Genomic DNA, 18,889 nt, shown 5'->3' with positions numbered 1-18,889 from the left:
ATATATATATATATATATATATATATATATATATATATATATATATATATATATATATATATATATATATATATATATATATATATACACTAACTATTACTTCCCAAATCCCCAACTACACATTTCTCGCAGGAATGTCATGTTTACAAATTTGTTTTTCCTCAAACTGTTGTTAACTGGTAAACCTATGTCATGAACAATTAGTCCCAATTTAGAATTAAATCATGTTTAGGAATAAAAAATAGTTTAACAACACATTTCTCTTCATGTTTTGTACAAAAATCTCCAGGTTTGTGGTCTTTTACCAGCCATAAGGATGAAAAAGCAGTTTACACCAGGACACATCATCGCTGAACCACACAGAATAAGTGACAACCTTTACACATCACTAGTGGGCCAGATAACCCAAATAATATGGCATGTAAGACACTCAACCAAAAGGTGTGTATTCAGCATTAATTAACACGCAAAAAACACTTTTCAGTCATCGTCGTCAAACTTGATCTTCTTTCCCTGGAACGCCAGGATTTGTCCTTGCTGCTCCTTCCTTTTCTTACTGGCCTCCCAGGATGGATGCAGTGCCTGCTGTGGTGCATGATGGGAAAAGACACCCCCACCCCCACCCCTGCGATCATTGTGCCTTGCACCATCACCTCTGCCTCGCCCCCTCCCTCTGCCGACAGAGGGAAAGCCCTTCTCTGACGACCCAGGATGTCGGCCCTTTGACTCGGAATTTCTTTCTGCGCCTTTCTCTTGCTTTTGGAACTTGGGTTGTTTACTAAAATCTCTATTTTGGCCGCTCCCACCCCTTGGTGTCCCTTGGCCCCGAAATCTATCTCCACCTCTCCCTCGGCCTGCGCCTCGGCCCCCACCAGGTTTAGAGAGGGATGAACAGAAAACGGACTGAAGCGAGGTCGCTTTGGACTTCAGCCGGGACTCCAGCTCATCAAGTTCACTCTGGACCGGGTCCGAACTCTTCGCCTCGTGCCCCTTGTCGGCCTTCTCCTCCTCTGCACTTTTCGGCTTCTTCTTCTTCTTCTTGTATTTGCTCACTTTTCCAACAAAGAAGCCGTCATCGTCGCTCTCCTCGGATTGGGAGGACTGCTTGTTGAAACGTTCCTCTGTGCTGTCGTCAAAGTACTCCTTCTCTTCATCCTCCGAGGACTCGAAATCGCTCTCTTCCTCGGCCTTCTTCTTCTCAAGCACCTCAGGTGCAGACGTGAGATCAGGTTTCCTTTCTGCACCTTTGCTTTGAGGTGTAGTTTTTACGCTGTCCTTTCCTTCACTACTTTTCAATGATGCTGGTCTTGCATCCTTAGACTCTGGCACTGCTTTCCTTGGACCGTCAGCATCCTCGGCGGAGGGAGTTGCTTTTACCGTTTCCTTTTCAGCTTCAGCAACGGTTGCATCTTTAGTCTCTTTAAGAATCCCATCTCTTTCCTCGTGGTCTACGATTTCCCTTTGTTTACCCGCGATGTCCTCTTCTTTCTCACTCTTTCCCTCTCCCCTTTTGTCCGGCGACTGCGGAGTCACCTTCCCAGCTTTGTTTTGCACTTTTTCCTTCCCTCGCTGCTTCCCGCCGTTCACCCGCTCCGCTTTGAAGGCTTGCACGGCAGCTTTGATGTTCTCAATCTTCTTGTTGAACTGAGGGTGGGTGGCGATCCGCGCTGTGGCCCGGTCGGAAATAGTCGACTTGGGGTTTTTACACACCTGTTCAAAGTTGAGATTCTTTTGCAAGGCTGTCTTGGTCACCTGGCAACAGGGGGAGAATCAGTTCATCCGATTAGACATAGAGCTGAACGATATGAAGAAGAAGAAAAAAAATCAAATATCACTATTTTTTACCAAATACATCAATGTCGATATTGCGGCGATAGTGTAGGGTTGACTATTGGTGCTTTCAGGAAATATTTACACAATGAGAGTTTTGAGAAATAATCACCAATAATGTGGATACAATCAGTAAGTGGTTAAAGGCAAATGATAAAACAGCTAGTAAGTCTGGTTAAGTTCAGAAAATGACATCACTTTACTCAGTTTACTGTAATGCAGCCTTTGAAACCAGAAAAAGACAACACTTGTGTCATATCATGATTAGGGATGGGCTCTCGAGGCCCGGTTCCAAATTTCTTAAAACCCGAAAATCAATAAGGTCCGAGCTTATCAATACTGCTATCGAGTAGGGCTGCACGATATGAGGAAAATATCTAATTGCGATTATTTTGACTGATACTGCGACTGCGATATGATTGGAGGGAATGATCGTTTTTAAGTCACTATTCTCATTGAAAATTATTGACACTGAAAGAAATTGAAATGATTATAGTGTGAGTTTTGGGAGGGTCTGTACCAAACCAAGATTTGTTTCTTTAGTCTGTAGGTTAGGATTTGTAGGCTGGGACGTCTCTGCAGCACCACAATAATTTATTTTAGAATGGTTTGACACATATTTTGCCTTTAACAAACGTTGCACCCCCCTGCAATTTGGATATTGCACTAGTCCATATTGCGATTTCGATACAATTGAGATTAATTGTGCAGCCCTACTATTGAGACTAGTGGATCATATAACGGTATGTCTAAAAAGAGATATGTGCGCAAACCGGAAACATTATTTACGAGCACAGTGTGCGCGTACCAAGACCATAGGTAAAGCCTAGCCCCCCCCCCCACCGCAAATCATTGAAAACATAGTCGGACTGGCAATAAAAGCAATAATAGTTCTGTTAAGATTAAGAATTTGTCGTCTCGTCTTTTCACCAAATAATAGAAAAGTATCGATAATGGTATCGATTAGGGCTGCACAATTAAACGCAATTTTATCGAAATCGCAATATGGACTTAGTGCAATATCCAAATCGCAGGGGGGGGGGGAGGCAATATTTGTTAAAGGCTAAATATGTGTCAAACCATTCTGAATGAAGTACTGTGGTGCTGCAGAGACGTCCTGGGCCTACGAATCCTATCCTACAGACTAAAGAAAAACATCTTTGCTTGGTACAGATCCTCGCAAAAGATTACCAATATTTAATTTTTTATATTTTTCAATGAAAATGAGAATAACGATACAAAATTGATCATTCCCTCCAATATTGTGAATCATGTCGCAATTGCAGTATCAGTCAAAATAATTCGCAATTAGATATTATCCTCATATCGCGCAGCCCTAGTATCAATAAAGACGCGGATCATTAAGCAGTCTCGAAAATGGTATCAATATCAATAAAAATTAATGATCCCCATCCCTCCTCATGATATAACGATATCCAAATGTTAAGACGATATCTAGCCTCATATATCGATGGCGATATAATATTGATATATTGCCCGGCCCTAATTAGACATTTCACCATTTTCAGTACATCTTTCACTTATTTGAATTTGTACTGAGAATATTGAGGAATAAAGCACTCCAAAAAGAGGGGACAAACAGAAACCTACCAGGTCTGGTGAGAGGACCTTCATGGCGTGGATCTCGTCCAGCAGTCTGGTGGCTCTCCTCTGATTCCTCTCAATTTCCATATCCGTCCCTTTCTTCTTCTTCAGGGCACTCATCTGTCGTGTCAGCTTCCGGATGACCAAAGCCCTCACCCTCTTCACCTCCTTCCTCATCCTCACCACCTCGTTGTTGAGGTTCAGGCCCTCATTCTGCTTTTTCTCCTTTTTGGGGGGTTGAGCAGGCAATTGGACGGTTTTCTCAACTGTATCTGAGGCCTGTGGCGCCGCTTCTTCTTTCTTTTCGTCCTGTTCTTCATCATCTCCATCTTCTTCTTCCTTAACATCTCCAGCGTCATCTTTTCCTTCTTTCTCCTCTTCCTCGATCTCTTCTACCTCCTCCTCCTCTTTTTCCTCAGCAGATGGAACCGTTTTCTCTACCTTATCCATGGTATATATATTATCTGTTGAAACATGAGCCCATCTTTGATTGATATCTGACTGTAATTCACTTATTCTCACCGACAACTATCTATATAAGAACTATATTATTTCATAAAATAGTCTAACACAGTAAAAACAGTACATACACCTATACACACATACATACATATACATATACATATATATATATATATATATATATATATATATATATGTACACACACACTTACATACATATACACACACATATATATATATGTCAAAGTTACATCCATACTTTTTCAGGAGACCAGAAAACCAAACTTTTTTTTATCGATCGAGTTTGATCATTAAAGACGTGTCCTGCAGCATCAAAACTCCCCCCCAAAAAAACATTCGTATTACACCACGGACTTGATATGAGATTTGATGATGTGATGTCGCAGCTGAATATACTTTAGACAAAATGCATCTCTGCTGAGGGAGCAAAATGTGGTTAAATGCCTGACTGCCAAACAAACGTGGTTGAGCCAGCATGGATAACGTTTACCACACGTACTGTGTATAAAGGCTTATTTGAAGTAACAATGGCGTTAACATAACAAACTGCGGGCGCATTAACTTAAATAAGATCTATGTCACCCGTCATTGTCCCACTTACCGTTCCGAAGTAAATAGAAAACGTTTAAAATTGAGAGAAACGTCTCGACTCTTAGGGGGCAGCCATGTTTGTTTCCTACGCCTCCGTCCGATGACGGCATGACGTCAAGCGTCACAGCAAGGGGACGCAGCTTGTCGTGAAAAGGGGAGGGCCTTCAGCGGACTGTTTTTATTTATTTCTTTGTTTCATGTGCATAAAACAACAACAATGGTGGATAATTGAAGAAGTGTGAATATTATGATGAGCGAATGACATTTCCGCTTCCAGTTACCAGACCGATATCACAAGTGAATCAACAGGGGGAGGATGAAGCGGCGCAATGCGGACTGCAGCAAACTCCGACGGCCGTTAAAACGGAACCGAATCACCGAGGGTATATATAGCAGGTACAAAAAAGGGGCTGGAGGGACGTTATTGTATAACAATGGCGCCTCTCTGCATATGTCAAGACAGGGCTGCGAGGCTACGCTACATTCACATTTAGGCACGCTTTGATTGGAGCTACACAACGAGCTAACGTTAAATGAATATGCCCGCATATTGTCAAAATTATAGGCCTGACGTTACCGTTACTTGTGTGGTATTTCGTACATTATTGTTTCTGGCTTGGTAACGGTTAGTTACATTCAAATTCTGGCTAAATTAAAATGAGCGGTGGCCGTGACTCTGTGGGATTTAATAAGTATAAATTGTAACACATTCCGCAAAATGGAAATCCGTTCAGCTAATAAAAAAAAAAAAAGAGAGAGAGAGAGAGAGAGAGAGAGAGAGCGTGAACTTGTGAGAATAAAGAACAGCAGCGATGTCCGATGCGCTCGTTTTGACGTCCGGGGTGATGCCGACGGCGGGGGGGGCGGGTCTCACCTGTGCTTTGTCTGGCAAAGGTCTAGCTACATTTAAATAACGTTAACTTAACACCAAGGAAACGATAACCACCAAGTCATCCGGTCTAGCTCGAACATGTAAAGATTCCAGCAGATAAGATGTAATATCAAAATAGCATATGTCTTTTCCTATTGATTGATTTGATGATGACAAGAAAGCAAAAGAAACCAGCTGTGCTGGAAGCAACATGTCCAGACAGTCACTGTACATACCATGATACATACTCTATCTATATATCTATCTATCCTCATCTCTCTCACTAGTTGTGTTTGATAATAGAAACACATTGTTAGACTTGTTGGGAATATCTAGATTTGTATTTATGGTCAATGTTGCAGTGTTGAATAGGCATTTATCTGCCTTTTTAAATCTAGTAAGAGCTCGAGGTAACACTCTGCAATCACACTGGAGACGTGGCTCTTATACGTATGGGACTGTTGTATAAACCTGATTCTTGTCACGATAAACCTCATTTAGTCTCCCTCTTTGTTTTCTTTCTTGTGGCTTTCTTTTTAACCTTTTTTTTTTTTTTCCCCTCCATGTTTATTTCTTTACCTTGTCTTCTCCCGCAGTACCTTCCTGTACCTGAAGTTCCTGGTAGTGTGGGTTTTAGTTCTGCTGGCCGACTTTGTTCTGGAGTTCAGGTTCGAGTACCTGTGGCCTTTCTGGCTTTTCATACGAAGTGTCTACGACTCCTTCAGATATCAGGGACTGGTAAGAGTGTGTTTATATATGACCCCCCCCCCCCTTTTCCACCAGACATTAACTTGCATGTTATTTCCTAAGCTGGAGGTGATTTGAATAGCTAAACAAAAAAAGATGAAATGCTAACAATGTATACTTTATTAATCCCGCAAGGGGGGAAATTACAATGTTTTCACTCTGTTGTTATTACACACATTACACACAGGCCTGGATTACACACACATGCTCAGTACCTATACATGCACTAATGGAGAGATGTCAGAGTGAGGGGAGCTGCCCATGGAAAGGTGCGCCGAGCAGTTGGGGGGTTTTGGTGCCTTGCTCAAGAGCACCTTAGCAGTGCCCAGGAGGTGAACTGGCACCTCTCCAGCTACCAGTCCACCACCAGTCCGCAACCCTCCGGTTCCCAACCCAACTCCCTACTGACTGAGTTACTGCCACCCCCCTATGCATCTCAAATCTACACAACGTATACAATCAAAATAATAACAGTATGTACTGTACATGGATGCAGCAGAGAAACCCTCAAGCCATTTAGGATTAAGGTAGATGTAAGGAGCCACATATTGTATGCTGTTTATCGTCTCATTTATATTATTTATTGATTATTATATTGGGCACTTATATTGTAGGTGGTGGGCGTTTTCATCGCAGTTTGAGCGGAAGTGATAACGTATTTGTTTGCTAACACCTGTTCACCTGTTGGTTTTTTGGGCTTTGACAGAGAGGAGGGGGAGCCTGGGGAGCGAACACTTTCTGTTGACCGCCGCACCAACGCACTTATTTCGACTCACAAAGTAACTTTACATTTGGTAACTGCAGTGCTAGTTGTATTTTACGTGTGGAGGAACAAATCATCGCAATACAATCTGGAAGCGCGTCACAGTGTGATGGTGCATCTCTCAGTGTTTAGTGCCTCGCGGCAGCACTTTGTTGGACTGCTTACAGCCGCAACAGTAGATGCTTGTCAAACATGGTAGTGGTGGACGAGGGACCAGCAAGACCAGCTTTTTTGAGTGTGTTTTACAGTGTAATAGGGGCATGCGTGTACGCACATGCCTCTACATAAACTACTGTATTTATGCACAGTTGTTATGGCATATTTAATTGTCTGTCTCTGTCTCCTACACCTAGGCGTTCTCTGTGTTCTTTGTATGTGTGGCGTTTACGTCAGACATCATCTGCCTCCTCTTCATCCCTGTCCAATGGCTGTTTTTCGCTGCCAGCACCTACGTATGGGTCCAGTATGTCTGGCACACAGGTTAGTCTAAGTTTAATTTTGTGTGTGTGTGTGTGTGTGTGGACCCTTTATATCTCTGCCAGCAAAACAGCCACTTTCACCTGAAAGACTCACAAGAAAATTCATAGCTGCCAAGTTTCTTTAGTGCCAGACTCAAGAGGGTGAATTCTTTTTTTTGTTCTTTCTTTTTTCTCATCTCTTACTTTCACGCAGAAAGAGGAGTCTGTCTACCCACTGTATCGCTGTGGATCCTGTTTGTGTACATCGAAGCGGCCATACGGTTCAAAGATCTGAAGAACTTTCACGTAGACCTGTGTCGACCCTTTGCTGCTCACTGGTAAACGTCATAGTAGAGTCTTCTGTCAATGCCCTATCATTTCTTTCTTTGTAATGCCCGTGATAAACAGTAAAGAAACTCAGGATAAAATGGCAGATGATTCTATATTTATTTCCTAAAAAATATATATATAAAGGATACCCTTATAGAAATAAGTTTGCTTTGTGTTTCTCTTCGCCTCCAAGTATCGGCTATCCAGTGGTGACTCTGGGCTTCGGCTTTAAGAGCTACGTTAGCTACAAGATGCGGCTGAGGAAACAGAAGGAAGTGCAGAAGGAGAACGAATTCTACATGCAGCTCCTACTGCAGGCTTTACCGCCAGAGCAACAGATGCTGCAGAGACAGGAGAGGGAGGCAGAGGAGGGTGAGATATACACACACACATGTTGAAGCTCAAAACTTAGGCTATGTTTAGACGGAAACGATCTGAAGAGAAAACGCAAGAGTGGCGTTGCGTTCTCACTTTCTATTCCGCGTTTAGACGAGCGTTTGGGGGGGGGGGGATCTGCGTGCATATGGTGACGCAAAAGTGTTTGAAATTCGATGTAGTATGCAGGCGGCTAGGTGGTAGTGTGAAGCCCTGCCGCACACCACCACCAAGTCCGCACGCCTGCGTAGAACCTTCCTCCTACTTCTCTCCCTTGTAGCGCGAAGCGAACAACAGAAGCGGACAATTTTGTCTGGACAGACGAGGAGGTGGAGTTATTGCTTCAGACAATGCACACACACACACGCACGGCACACACACACTCGCAAGGTGCGTTTTTACCCTTTAGACGAGAACGCGACGGTGGAGCGTTTTTAAGATTTCCACTCTGGAGGGTGGTTTCACTTTTTTGCGTTTCTGAGCCCAGAAAATGCCGTCGCCGTCTAAACGAAAGGCAACTTCTGATAAAATATTGTTACGTTTTCACCTGCAAGCGTATTCATGTAAACAGGGCCTTATTACGATACAGAAAATGAGAAATTCTCCATCAAAATTGTGCTGGCAGCAGTACACTCATGGACAGGGAACAAAGACGGTGATGGGTTGGCCATTTACTATCACGTAATGCTGTGGTTGGCCTGCTTTGCTCTCAAACAACAAACAAACATGGAAGCAGATCAGACTTACCTTTTCACGAGGTCTCCTTCCGGATGTTTTGTCCGCACTAGAGTTCGACCACCAGCTTGAAACAACCCGAGTCAAACGTTCAAATGCACCAGAATTAAGTTGATTGCGCCAAACAGGTTAGGTGTGAAAGGACCCCAATAAGGTTTTCTGTCTATTTGGAAGTTAATAGAGTAATCCTGTAACAGCCTGCTGGCAGGAAGCTGTTGTCAGGAATGTTCTCTTTTTAGACTCACACTTAATCATATTATATATAGTATATATATAGTCTATATTTATGGTCATAAATGCTCCCAGTGTGCTGTGGAATTTGGTTGATTGTGTCCAGTAGGTTTGTATGGTCTTCTAACGCTGCCTACATTTTCTCTCCTTCAGCTGCTTTAGCGAAAGGGATCTCCGAGGTAGAACCCGCAGTTATAGCCCAAAACGGAGCACCTCCTGGAAAGAAAAGCACTTCAGTCCCGCTACCAGAACTGGAGTACCGGGAAAAAGGGAAGGACAGTACTATTAAAGAGCGCGAGGGCAAAAAACAAAACACAATCGGAATCAATAACAACAGTATTATACACACACTGGACTCCAAACTACAGGAGACAGAGTACATAGAGAACTACGTCGGCGCAAAGAGACTGAATAACGAGCTGGCAGGAGAGAACACACACGCCGATGCCACCACCAACACACACTCCGCTTCTAAAGAGGAAATTGGGGGGACAGGGAAGAACTACAAAAATGGCAGCGGAGGTGGGGGTAACCTTTCCAACTCGTCTCCACGGAATCACAGTTCTTCAAATGGCAGCGTGCCGCCAGGTCCCTCAAGCAATAAGAACGAGAAGAAGCAGAAGGGGGCAGGGAGGGGGCAGAAGGACCCAGCGGAGAACTGCATCCCCAACAACCAGCTGGGCAAGCCGGACGCTCTCGTACGGTAAGACGCACACCATCGCACTGTTTCACGCACCCACTATTCTTCTGATTGGGCATCTTGTTGCTGCTCTGTGCAGTTATAAAAAAGGGCTGGGTATCGTTCAAATTATTTTTAATACAGATAGGGCTGGGCGATATGGAGTAAATCAGATATCACGATATTCTTGACCAAATACCTCGATATTGATATTGTGGCGATATTCTAGGGTTGAAAATTGGTTAAAGCACCAAATATCTTCACACTTAGATTTTAGATAAATCATCATCGGTAATGTGGACATAATGTCTAAGTGGGTAAAGGCAAATAATAGAACAGCTAGAACAGGCTGGTAAGTTCAGAAAAGTACATCACTTTACTGTAATGCAGCCTTTAAAACCAGGAAAAGACAACACTTATGACATATTACAATATCCAAAATCTAAGACGATACCTAGTCTCATATCACGATATAATATTGATATACTGTATCTTAGGAGGCAACTCGCTCTGTGCCTGAAAAGTATCAAATTCGGTAGCCAGGCCTAGTTATAAATGTCATCCAACATCTGTTTTACTGTATTTTCTTGCTTTCTTTTTCACTTTTCCACTTTATTGACGGATACAAGCCAATACCACTTTGCTAACTCTTGTGGTCATGACCTTCCATACAATAATGAAAGAGTGCTTTCTATACCGGACTAGCTACAGAAGAATTGTTTGCCTCTGGATGAAGTCGCCTTTCCTTTTTGTTTCCCGAAAGGCTGGAGCAGGACGTAAAGCGACTGAAGGCAGATCTTCAGGCCAACAGGCAGTTGGAGTCGGAGCTGCGGAGTCAGCTTTCCTCTCTGAGCAGCCAGGACCGCAGCCTACGCTCTGAACTGGGCCAGCTCCGCCAGGACAACGAGCTGCTACAGAACAAGTGGGTACATGACACACACACACACAGAGTATGCTGTGGGCTACTCACCTAAACTCTGACAACAGTCTTACTTAAGTTGTTATGCAATAAATATCATCAATCAATCCAAAACAGGTGGAGCATTTTCTTTTACATTTTCACTGTATTTTCATTAGGGCTGCACAATTAATCGCAACTTTATCGAAATCGCAATATGGACTAATGCAATGTCCAAATCGCAGGGGGGGGGCGCAATATTTGTTAAAGGCAAAATATGTGTCAAACCATTCTGAATGAAGTAGCGTGGCGCTGCAGAGACGTCCCGGCCTACAGATCCTATCCTACAGACTAAAGAAAAAAATCTTTGCTCGGTACAGATCCTCGTAAAAGATTACCAATATTTAATTTTTTTTATATTTTTCAATGAAAATGAGAATAACGATACAAAATTGATCATTCCCTCCAATATTGTGAGCGTGCGCCCCATGTAGGCTGAGTTCTTTGCAGCAGCGGCCTAGGCTCGTGCACAGCGCGCACACTATGCTTGTTACACACACAGGGAAGCGCAGCAGCACACAAACATGTAAAAGATTCCAAAATAAAAATATTATGGTGCAAACCCGCCATCACAATAGCAACGCGCCAAGGTCCGAACGCGCCTGGCTTTTAAAGGGAATGGGAGATGACCCTCTGATTGGTTTATTGCATGTTACGCCCAAAACACAGCTATGAATTAATGAAGACACTAAGTACAACCCCTGAAACACGGACCCTTTTTTTCGCCGTCAAACTTGCAAAAGTGGATTTGGACACCTGCGCCAGGCGCTTCACGCCGTACGCTTACATCGTTAAAATAGGGCCCCATAGCGTCATGGTATTGGTGTGTTATCAGTGAACAAACTTGAAGCTTAAACCATTAAAATCTTGACACGTCATAGGTAAGTGATGTTTTATGACTACTACAACGACGAGAAGGCACACAGGGACCGCCATCAGTAGAAGAAGCGTTCATCTCGCGATCCAGCCAGGGTTGACTATGTTCTTCTCCATACTTTAGGCTCCACAGTGCCGTCCAGGCCAAGCAGAAGGATAAGCAGACCATCTCCCAGCTGGAGAAGAGGATAAAGGCCGAGCAGGAGGCTCGCTCGCTGGCTGAGAAACAGCTGGCCGAGGAGAGGAAGAGGAAGAAGATGGAGGAGGCCACTGCTGCCAGAGCCGTAGCATTAGCTGCTGCCACCAGGTACTATGAGCGTATTACCCGTTAACGGCCCTAGTAAATATCAATACAAGAAGAGAAAAAGATCGGTTGCCTTTTCCACTATTAAAAGTGCTGCTTTTCTCTTCTGGCCGACAGAGTGGAGTCGACGGACTCTCTGCGTGGTCGCATCAGAGAGCTGGAGACGGAGTGTAAGAAGCTCAGCATGGACATGAAACTTAAGGAGGAGCAGATTAGGGATCTAGAGGGCAAGTGTCAGGTGAGAAGGAATAACACGACTCATTTTCTGATCAGATAATGCTTTGAATTGCTAAATGTGTGCTTCCTAGGTCATTAAAGAGGTTGCAGAATATTATGTAAATTCTGTGAATGTAATTGGGAATAAGCTCTCATTAACATGCTGCTGCTCTACTGGAAATTCGAACAACAACAACAAATGTGATCACTTTACTAAAATGATATGCCATTTCAGCTGGAGTAATTGATGTAATTAAGTAAATAGGCGCCCTGTGTCTTCTGGCGCATCAAGCATTTAGCACAGCTTTTTTTGAAAATGTTGTTGTTGAAAATAAGACGGTTAAGTCGCTTTTAAATGTCTCTTTCCCATCCTGTCGCATACAGGAGCTGCGGAAGTACAAAGAGAATGAGAAGGACACCGAGGTGTTGATGTCCGCGCTGTCGGCCATGCAGGAGAAGACCCAGCACCTGGAGAACAGCCTGAGTGCCGAGACCAGGATCAAACTTGACCTCTTCTCTGCTCTGGGGGATGCCAAGAGGCAGCTGGAGATAGCACAAGGTAGGGATGCAGCTATCGTTGTTGTGTAATCATTATCATTTCAGATGCTGCAGTAGCCTGGAAATCCTGACCCAAATCCGAAAGATCAAGGGTCTGGCAACGAGTAATGAAAATGGCCCAACTCGAGGGGCGGCACCAAGCATGCATTTGAAAATCTCACCGCACGCAATTGGATAACACTACGACCAATCGCAACAATACACGGGTTGACGTATCCAGAGCGTACCCTCTTGCCGTATCCGGTCGGAAAAACAGCAAAAACGTCCTTCTTTGCAAAGGAACAATTGGAGCGTCGTCTTCTGTTCCTCCTTTAGATAAAAAGCCAAGTCTAACTCGTTCATTGTAGCGACCAGAGCCGTTTCAAACAACTAGTGTTCATCCGTAGCCTTCTTGCAATGTTTACTAATGACTTTGACGTCGCAGCGCTGTCGTCATCTGCTTAGCTCGCCTCTGGCCCCGCCTATATCAGATACACCGATGTGATTGGTGCAGCTCGGCTACAAGGGCATAGTTAATGAGCGTCATTGCTGAATGCCAGAGTGACTCGCTGAGCAAATTCAAATTGTGCTCTCGTGAGAACTCTGGATTTCCTGGGTAATGCTGTAGTATCTGAATGAATGAAATCTTCAGATCGAATGATTTGTCCAGACTATTTCTACAAAAAAAAAAACACACACACGAAATACACATACTTTTGAGTTTGGTCCGAGCATACTATGCGTCAATGGTGCAAAGCTCTTGAATGGAGCGCTTGTCAGAAGTCACTCGTTTGCCAGGGATACATTATCATCTGAAAAGACATAATGTGTCTACAAATGCCCTGAATCAATAAATGCCCTGAATCAATAGTGTGTACGTGTTTGGTTACACCAAGAAAAAAAAATGACCAGAGGGTTGATGAAGAAGACTGATCAGCAAGACATGCTGACGGTGAGAAGGTAGTAAAAGACAGTTTGCTGTTGCTAAGCTTTCTTTGCCAGCGTCAACATCATGTTATCCGAGATTGAAATCTGACCCTAATCATATGTAACCTATTCATGTCTAAACATAATTATTTCTGCTTTTAGAAATGGGGTCGATAACCCAGAGCTATTACCATTACACCACAAAGCCCCAACCGCTAACAGCACTAACCATAGCTCCATGGGATCCAAGTGATTACATCTGAATGTTTACAGAGATCACACGTCTGCTTGTTTGTTTGCTTTGTTTATTTCAAACCAGAACTAAAGTGGTGTGAATATGAAATATGCCAATTATAGAAACACCATATACTTTCTCCCGACTAGAATACGACTAGACTAGAATAAATAGCAAATAAATGAGTCAAGTCAAGAATCCAAAACGCTGAATATGAACATTACAGTATTTACATTACGTTACATGTCATTGAGCTGACGCTTTTATCCAAAGCGACTTACAGTTAAGTGCATTCAACCCTGAAGGTGCAAACTCCAGACAACAAGTAGTAAGTGCAAGTACATTAGCTTTAAATAGGTAACGCTACAAAGAGCCATATCAAAGTGCAGCATCAAGAAATATATAATTTTATATTTTTTTTTCATTCCGACTACACCTTTATCCAAGGTGTAGTCGGAAGAGATGTGTTTTTAGCCTTCGGCAGACGATGCGCAGGTTTTCGGCCATCCTAATGTCAATGGGGAGCTCATTCCACCATTTAGGAGCCAGGACAGCAAACAGTCGGGATTTCGTTGAGTGATTAGTTGTCCCTCGCTGTGAGTTGGCAGCGAGCGGGTTGGCTGATGCAGAGTTGGGGGGTAGGGTTTGACCATGTCCAGGATGGTTTTTTTTTTTTAATTTTTTTTTTAAAGTAAGCTGTTTTTTCCCGAAGAGAGCGGAGGAGCGGTGTAGTGTGAAAAATTGGACATGTAGAATGCGATTGCCGTTTTGACTACATTACATTACGTGTCATTTAGCTGACGCTTTTATCCAAAGCGACTTCCAATGGCTATCTATGTCAGAGGTCGCACGCCTCTGGAGCAACTAGGGGTTAAGGGTCTTGCTCAGGGACACGCTGGTTGATGTATCACAGTGGGAATGTGTCACATCCACTGCGTCACCACCACTATAGTATGGCTGTACAACTTTTAACAGTGGCTACGCATCTTCTCTTTTCAGCCATAGATTTTCACACATTTGTCCAACAGCCCTCTTCCCCTTCAGAAATCCCAACAGTGGGGGTGGCCTCTAGCTCACCCGGTAGAGCGTGCGCCCCATGTAGGCTCAGTCCTCGCCAGCGGCCCGGGTTCAAATCCGACTCGAGGCCCTTTGCTGCATGTCATCCCCCCCCCCCTTCGCTCTCTCTCTCTCTCCCATTTCCTGTCTCTCTTAAGCTCTTCTAAATAAAGGGGAGAAAAAAAACAAAAAAAGGAAAGAATTAGAAATCACAACGGTGAAATGCAGAAATGTTATGTGACGTACTGGACCATATTGAAAATGGAAAATTCAGATCATAACGCATTATATTTCTTCTTCTTTTTGCCGTGTAATTAATAATAGCAGTGTGGTGTGTTTAGTGTAGGATTGTATCCATAATGCCCACCCCAATGCCAATATGAAGGAAGGACTGTCCCCCACCCACAGGAAAGTTACGAGTGATCCGAGAGCTGTCGGGGATTCGATTTGCAAATGGGGCGCTTTCAGAACTCCTGTCCCCCGTTAACTCTTCTCTCAACGCTGTGATATCGATTGTCTTTGTTTGCTCCGTCTCCCCCCAGGCCAGATCCACCAGAGGGAGCAGGAGATCGCCGAGCTGAAGCAGAAGATAGCCGAGGTGATGGCGGTGATGCCCAGCCTGTCCTACTCATCAGACGGCAGCAACCTCAGCCCCGTCGCCCCGCACTACTCCTCCAAGTTCATGGACAATAGTCCCTCCTCCCTGGACCCCAACGCCTCCGTCTACCAGCCCCTCAAAAAGTGACTCTGATACCTACACTTTTTGTCAGACAGAACTTTGTTTCTCGCTTTCCTTTGGTGAAGCTCTCGGTTCCAGTTTGGGTTTATTTTTTTTTAGTTTACCAGCCCCCGCCCGACACTCCAATGTACGACACACACACACACACACACACACACACACACACACACACACAGTGCACACAACCCCTCCCTACATAATGTGTATTTGGCTCTCTTTTTTTTGGTTCTATTATGAGAACTATTCTTTTCAGAGGGTTGTGTACAGTATGACTTTTTTTTTTTGTGTGTGTGTGTGTTGAGTTTTGGGATTTAGCCATTAGACAGCGTGATCTGCTTGAACGGGGAGAAAGGAACACAAAATCCTGTTGGCCAAGAGCCGCCATCCATCGCTTCATGTCCGTCTTCTTTTGGTGTCAGTATAACACCCCCCCCCCCCCCAGAGCCATATCTTCTTCTATAGTGAACTAACACACAGACGTTTTCATTTAAAAACAATTGGCTTTTCCCGAGGGTTAAGACCGAAGACTGCTCAGTTTGAGGCTGAAAATCACCTGTAAAGTAAAGCCCACTGAGAGATACATGAATGTAAAACTATTCATGTTTTTATCTTAAAATCAGTGTTCGTTTGTTTTGCAGTGTTTCAGTTCAGTTATGAGAATGTACGTTTTCTTCTAAAATAGATAGATATTGAACAGATAAATTGCTGTGTTCTTCAGATACTCCCAATACAATGTATCCTCGAAATGCTGGAATAGCAAAGTCTCCAGGATTATCAGTCAGTGGATGAAGCAGATGTAGTTCTGTCCTAATAATAATAAAAACAATATATATATATATATATAAAAAATGCTACTGCTAGATTTGACCTGGCACTGCCAAAATGTTAACGCTCACCTGTTTGCTGCAGACACCTTTTCCTCTCCCTCTGGACCAAATTAGAACGCGTTAGGCCATATCGTTCGCTGGATTTATTGATGTCGAGGTAACTAACTGGTCGTTACCATTATTTGCAGATTTTACAGTGCCTTGCAGTTTTTTCTTTTTCAACATGCAGAAACAATCCTGCCATCCTGGGATTGAAACGCATCAAGCTTCAAAGCTGTGTCTCATGCAGCCTGGAGTTCATTCAAGAATTCTCACAGTATTCAAAAATTAAGTGTCACCTCAGACGCGTTTTTTCTTTTCTTTTCTTTTTTTTTTTAACAAGTCGATCGCAATGTTACAGGCTTAAAAGGGAAAACGTAACACTGGACATTGTACACACGTCATTTCACAGTGACACAGTCTTGGTACGCCAAACACCAACCAAACTGATTGTCTATTATCATGCCCTAGAGTTGGCATTTAGTTGTTTACAACAAATGTACATTAACTTACTGAGGAATGTTTTCTTTGTTTTATTTCATTTCAGTTTCTTAAGTGCCGCATGTTTGGTGTGCGGTCTCTCCATCCATACTTTGATCGATGTAGCTAGCCTAATGTTTGCAGACGAGTGCTGTTCTTTCTTTTGTCATTGGAAACTATTGGAATGGTGTTGTGTTTACAAGGTTCTAGGCTGATCATGGTGAAGCAGCAAGGCGGTCAGTTGGACTAATTGTGTTAGTCACACATTTATTTATTTCTTACAGACTTTTTATTTTATTTTTATTTTTTTATTGAGTGGCACCTCCTTGATATTTCCCATCATATTCAGTTGATTTCCTATATTTTCTGCCAGGAAGGATTCTGTGAATGTGTTGTGTTGGGGGGGAAAAGGTAACCCCCCGTAAAACCATTTGACCATGTTGTGCTGTCATGTTGCCTACCTGGAAGAAAACAAAAGAAAAAAAAAGTATTGTTTGTGGATCGCTCTGGTGTTGTGAATTCAGTTCTCAAGTTGCTTTTATAAGTTTGTGTAGAAGGAAGAGAAGGTAAAAAAAAATTAAAAAAAATTGCTTTGTTTAAACTTTTCATTGCTCCACCATGTTTGTTTTCTTTACTCCAAGTGATGGTGGCTGTGTCACACTTTTCACTTTGGCCATCACTATTAAAGAAAGTCTTGCTGGTGGCAATGCAAGCTGTTCAATCTTTGTAAGTGTCATGATCTGTGTGTCTAGTTTTCATCCCCCCCCCCCCTGAAATAATGACTGCGTGATGCACAACATTTGGGATGTGAAAACAAAGAAACTTAATGCCTGAGGACAAATTAGAAAAGACCTTGTGAGAGTACAAATTTACTTTTTTACCTTAAAAGGTGCCCTGCCACACAAAACCGTTTTTACTTTTTAATATGTTAGGTCCATTATGTTTTTATTATGTGGTGAATGTGAAAATGAACTGCTACCTCCTCTGTCAGCTCTAGCCACTGAAAAGAAATAAGCGGAGAAATCAGGCCAATTACAAAAGCTGGTCAGTCTGACATCATGTTGCCTGAGCTCATTACTATTAATGAGCTCGCCCAGTTGCGCTGGGTAAAGGATGCTGATAGCCAGGCTCTCATTGGCTAGCTGTTAGCCAATCAGAGTCAAGCAGCTTAGCTCGTTGAATATTAATGAGAACTGGCACAAATCGAGCTGAGTCTTCCTGCAGGCTTTCTATACCACGCTAGAATGGCTTGAAACAAGGTAACCAAGGCATTTTTTTTTCCACAAAAAAATGTTACAGAGTCCATGGTAGAACTTCAGACATTACCACAAACTAATGAAATACGTGTGGCAGGGCACCTTTAATTGCCAGATTTCTCAATTCAGAAGTTGCATGTATTTCAACGTAGCCAACAACTTATACACGTTTCAAGCATTTAGTTTATCTTGTCACCTCCCAGACCTGGGGCTCGTTTCAGACAGCAGGTTTAGTGAAAACTCTGAGTTTGTCAACCCCGAGATGAGGGAAACTCAGATTTTTCTGTTTCAGAAAGGGAGGTTAATCAAACCTGAGAGAGAGGGGTTACTCCAGCCCGTTTCAGAAAGAGAGGTAACTTTACCTCAGTCATATGAGTCCGTGAAACTAACCCGGTCGGGAGCAGGTTTATGGTCTATGTTAAACGCTATGTTTAACGCATTCAATTGTTAGGAAGACAAAACAACCAAATAGGCCTTTTTTTCATAGAAATCCTCAAGTTACAGAGCTGTTTTGTCATACAGGTTCTATTTAGGCCTATGCGTCTGTGTCATAATGAGTTGACATAAATGTTAGGTACATTTTTCAGCTGCTCAGGTTCAGGAAGATAACGCTGTACAAGCTCTATTCATGTCATCTACTTAGACCAAAAGAGTACTAGACTGCTTAGACTTAAAGAGAGAACATAGAAACATACATCAATACATATTAAAGTCAGAAAATGCATGTTTTTCTTTATTATG

At 43.0% G+C, this 18,889-nt stretch overlaps 2 protein-coding genes across 2 annotated transcripts; one reads left to right on the top strand and one right to left on the bottom strand.

Annotated features, from left to right (window-relative positions):
• Positions 1-51: 51 nt before the first annotated feature.
• srfbp1 (serum response factor binding protein 1) lies at positions 52-4,653 on the bottom strand. Its single transcript, XM_039820101.1, has 3 exons — positions 4,520-4,653; positions 3,442-3,899; positions 52-1,752 (listed from the first exon to the last, which is right to left on the bottom strand). Exons 1-3 carry the CDS (start codon positions 4,617-4,619, stop codon positions 481-483), a joined length of 1,830 nt encoding a protein of 609 aa, XP_039676035.1. The 5' UTR covers positions 4,620-4,653; the 3' UTR covers positions 52-480.
• Positions 4,654-4,677: 24 nt separating this feature from the next.
• maco1a (macoilin 1a) lies at positions 4,678-17,617 on the top strand. The gene is made up of 11 exons (XM_039820100.1): positions 4,678-4,905; positions 5,977-6,118; positions 7,244-7,370; positions 7,563-7,686; positions 7,872-8,050; positions 9,173-9,722; positions 10,462-10,620; positions 11,657-11,839; positions 11,954-12,074; positions 12,437-12,611; positions 15,350-17,617. The coding sequence occupies exons 1-11, from the start codon at positions 4,826-4,828 to the stop codon at positions 15,550-15,552; spliced, it is 2,043 nt and encodes a 680-aa protein (XP_039676034.1). The 5' UTR covers positions 4,678-4,825; the 3' UTR covers positions 15,553-17,617.
• The last annotated feature ends 1,272 nt before the right edge of the window (positions 17,618-18,889 follow it).

The sequence above is a fragment of the Perca fluviatilis genome, chromosome 13, assembly GCF_010015445.1.
Source record: "Perca fluviatilis chromosome 13, GENO_Pfluv_1.0, whole genome shotgun sequence".
Taxonomy (NCBI): domain Eukaryota; kingdom Metazoa; phylum Chordata; class Actinopteri; order Perciformes; family Percidae; genus Perca; species Perca fluviatilis.
This window is presented reverse-complemented; position numbering and strand designations above follow the sequence as displayed.

Coding starts and splice junctions, on each gene's coding strand:
- srfbp1 (XM_039820101.1), bottom strand. CDS start 4,619: ATGCCGTCATCGGACGGAGGCGTAGGAAACAAACATGGCTGCCCCCTA. Junction 3,900..4,519: donor TTTCTATTTACTTCGGAACG/GTAAGTGGGACA, acceptor ATGTTTCAACAG/ATAATATATATACCATGGAT. Junction 1,753..3,441: donor AGGTCCTCTCACCAGACCTG/GTAGGTTTCTGT, acceptor CCCTGTTGCCAG/GTGACCAAGACAGCCTTGCA.
- maco1a (XM_039820100.1), top strand. CDS start 4,826: ATGAAGCGGCGCAATGCGGACTGCAGCAAACTCCGACGGCCGTTAAAA. Junction 9,723..10,461: donor AAGCCGGACGCTCTCGTACG/GTAAGACGCACA, acceptor GTTTCCCGAAAG/GCTGGAGCAGGACGTAAAGC. Junction 12,075..12,436: donor ATCTAGAGGGCAAGTGTCAG/GTGAGAAGGAAT, acceptor TGTCGCATACAG/GAGCTGCGGAAGTACAAAGA.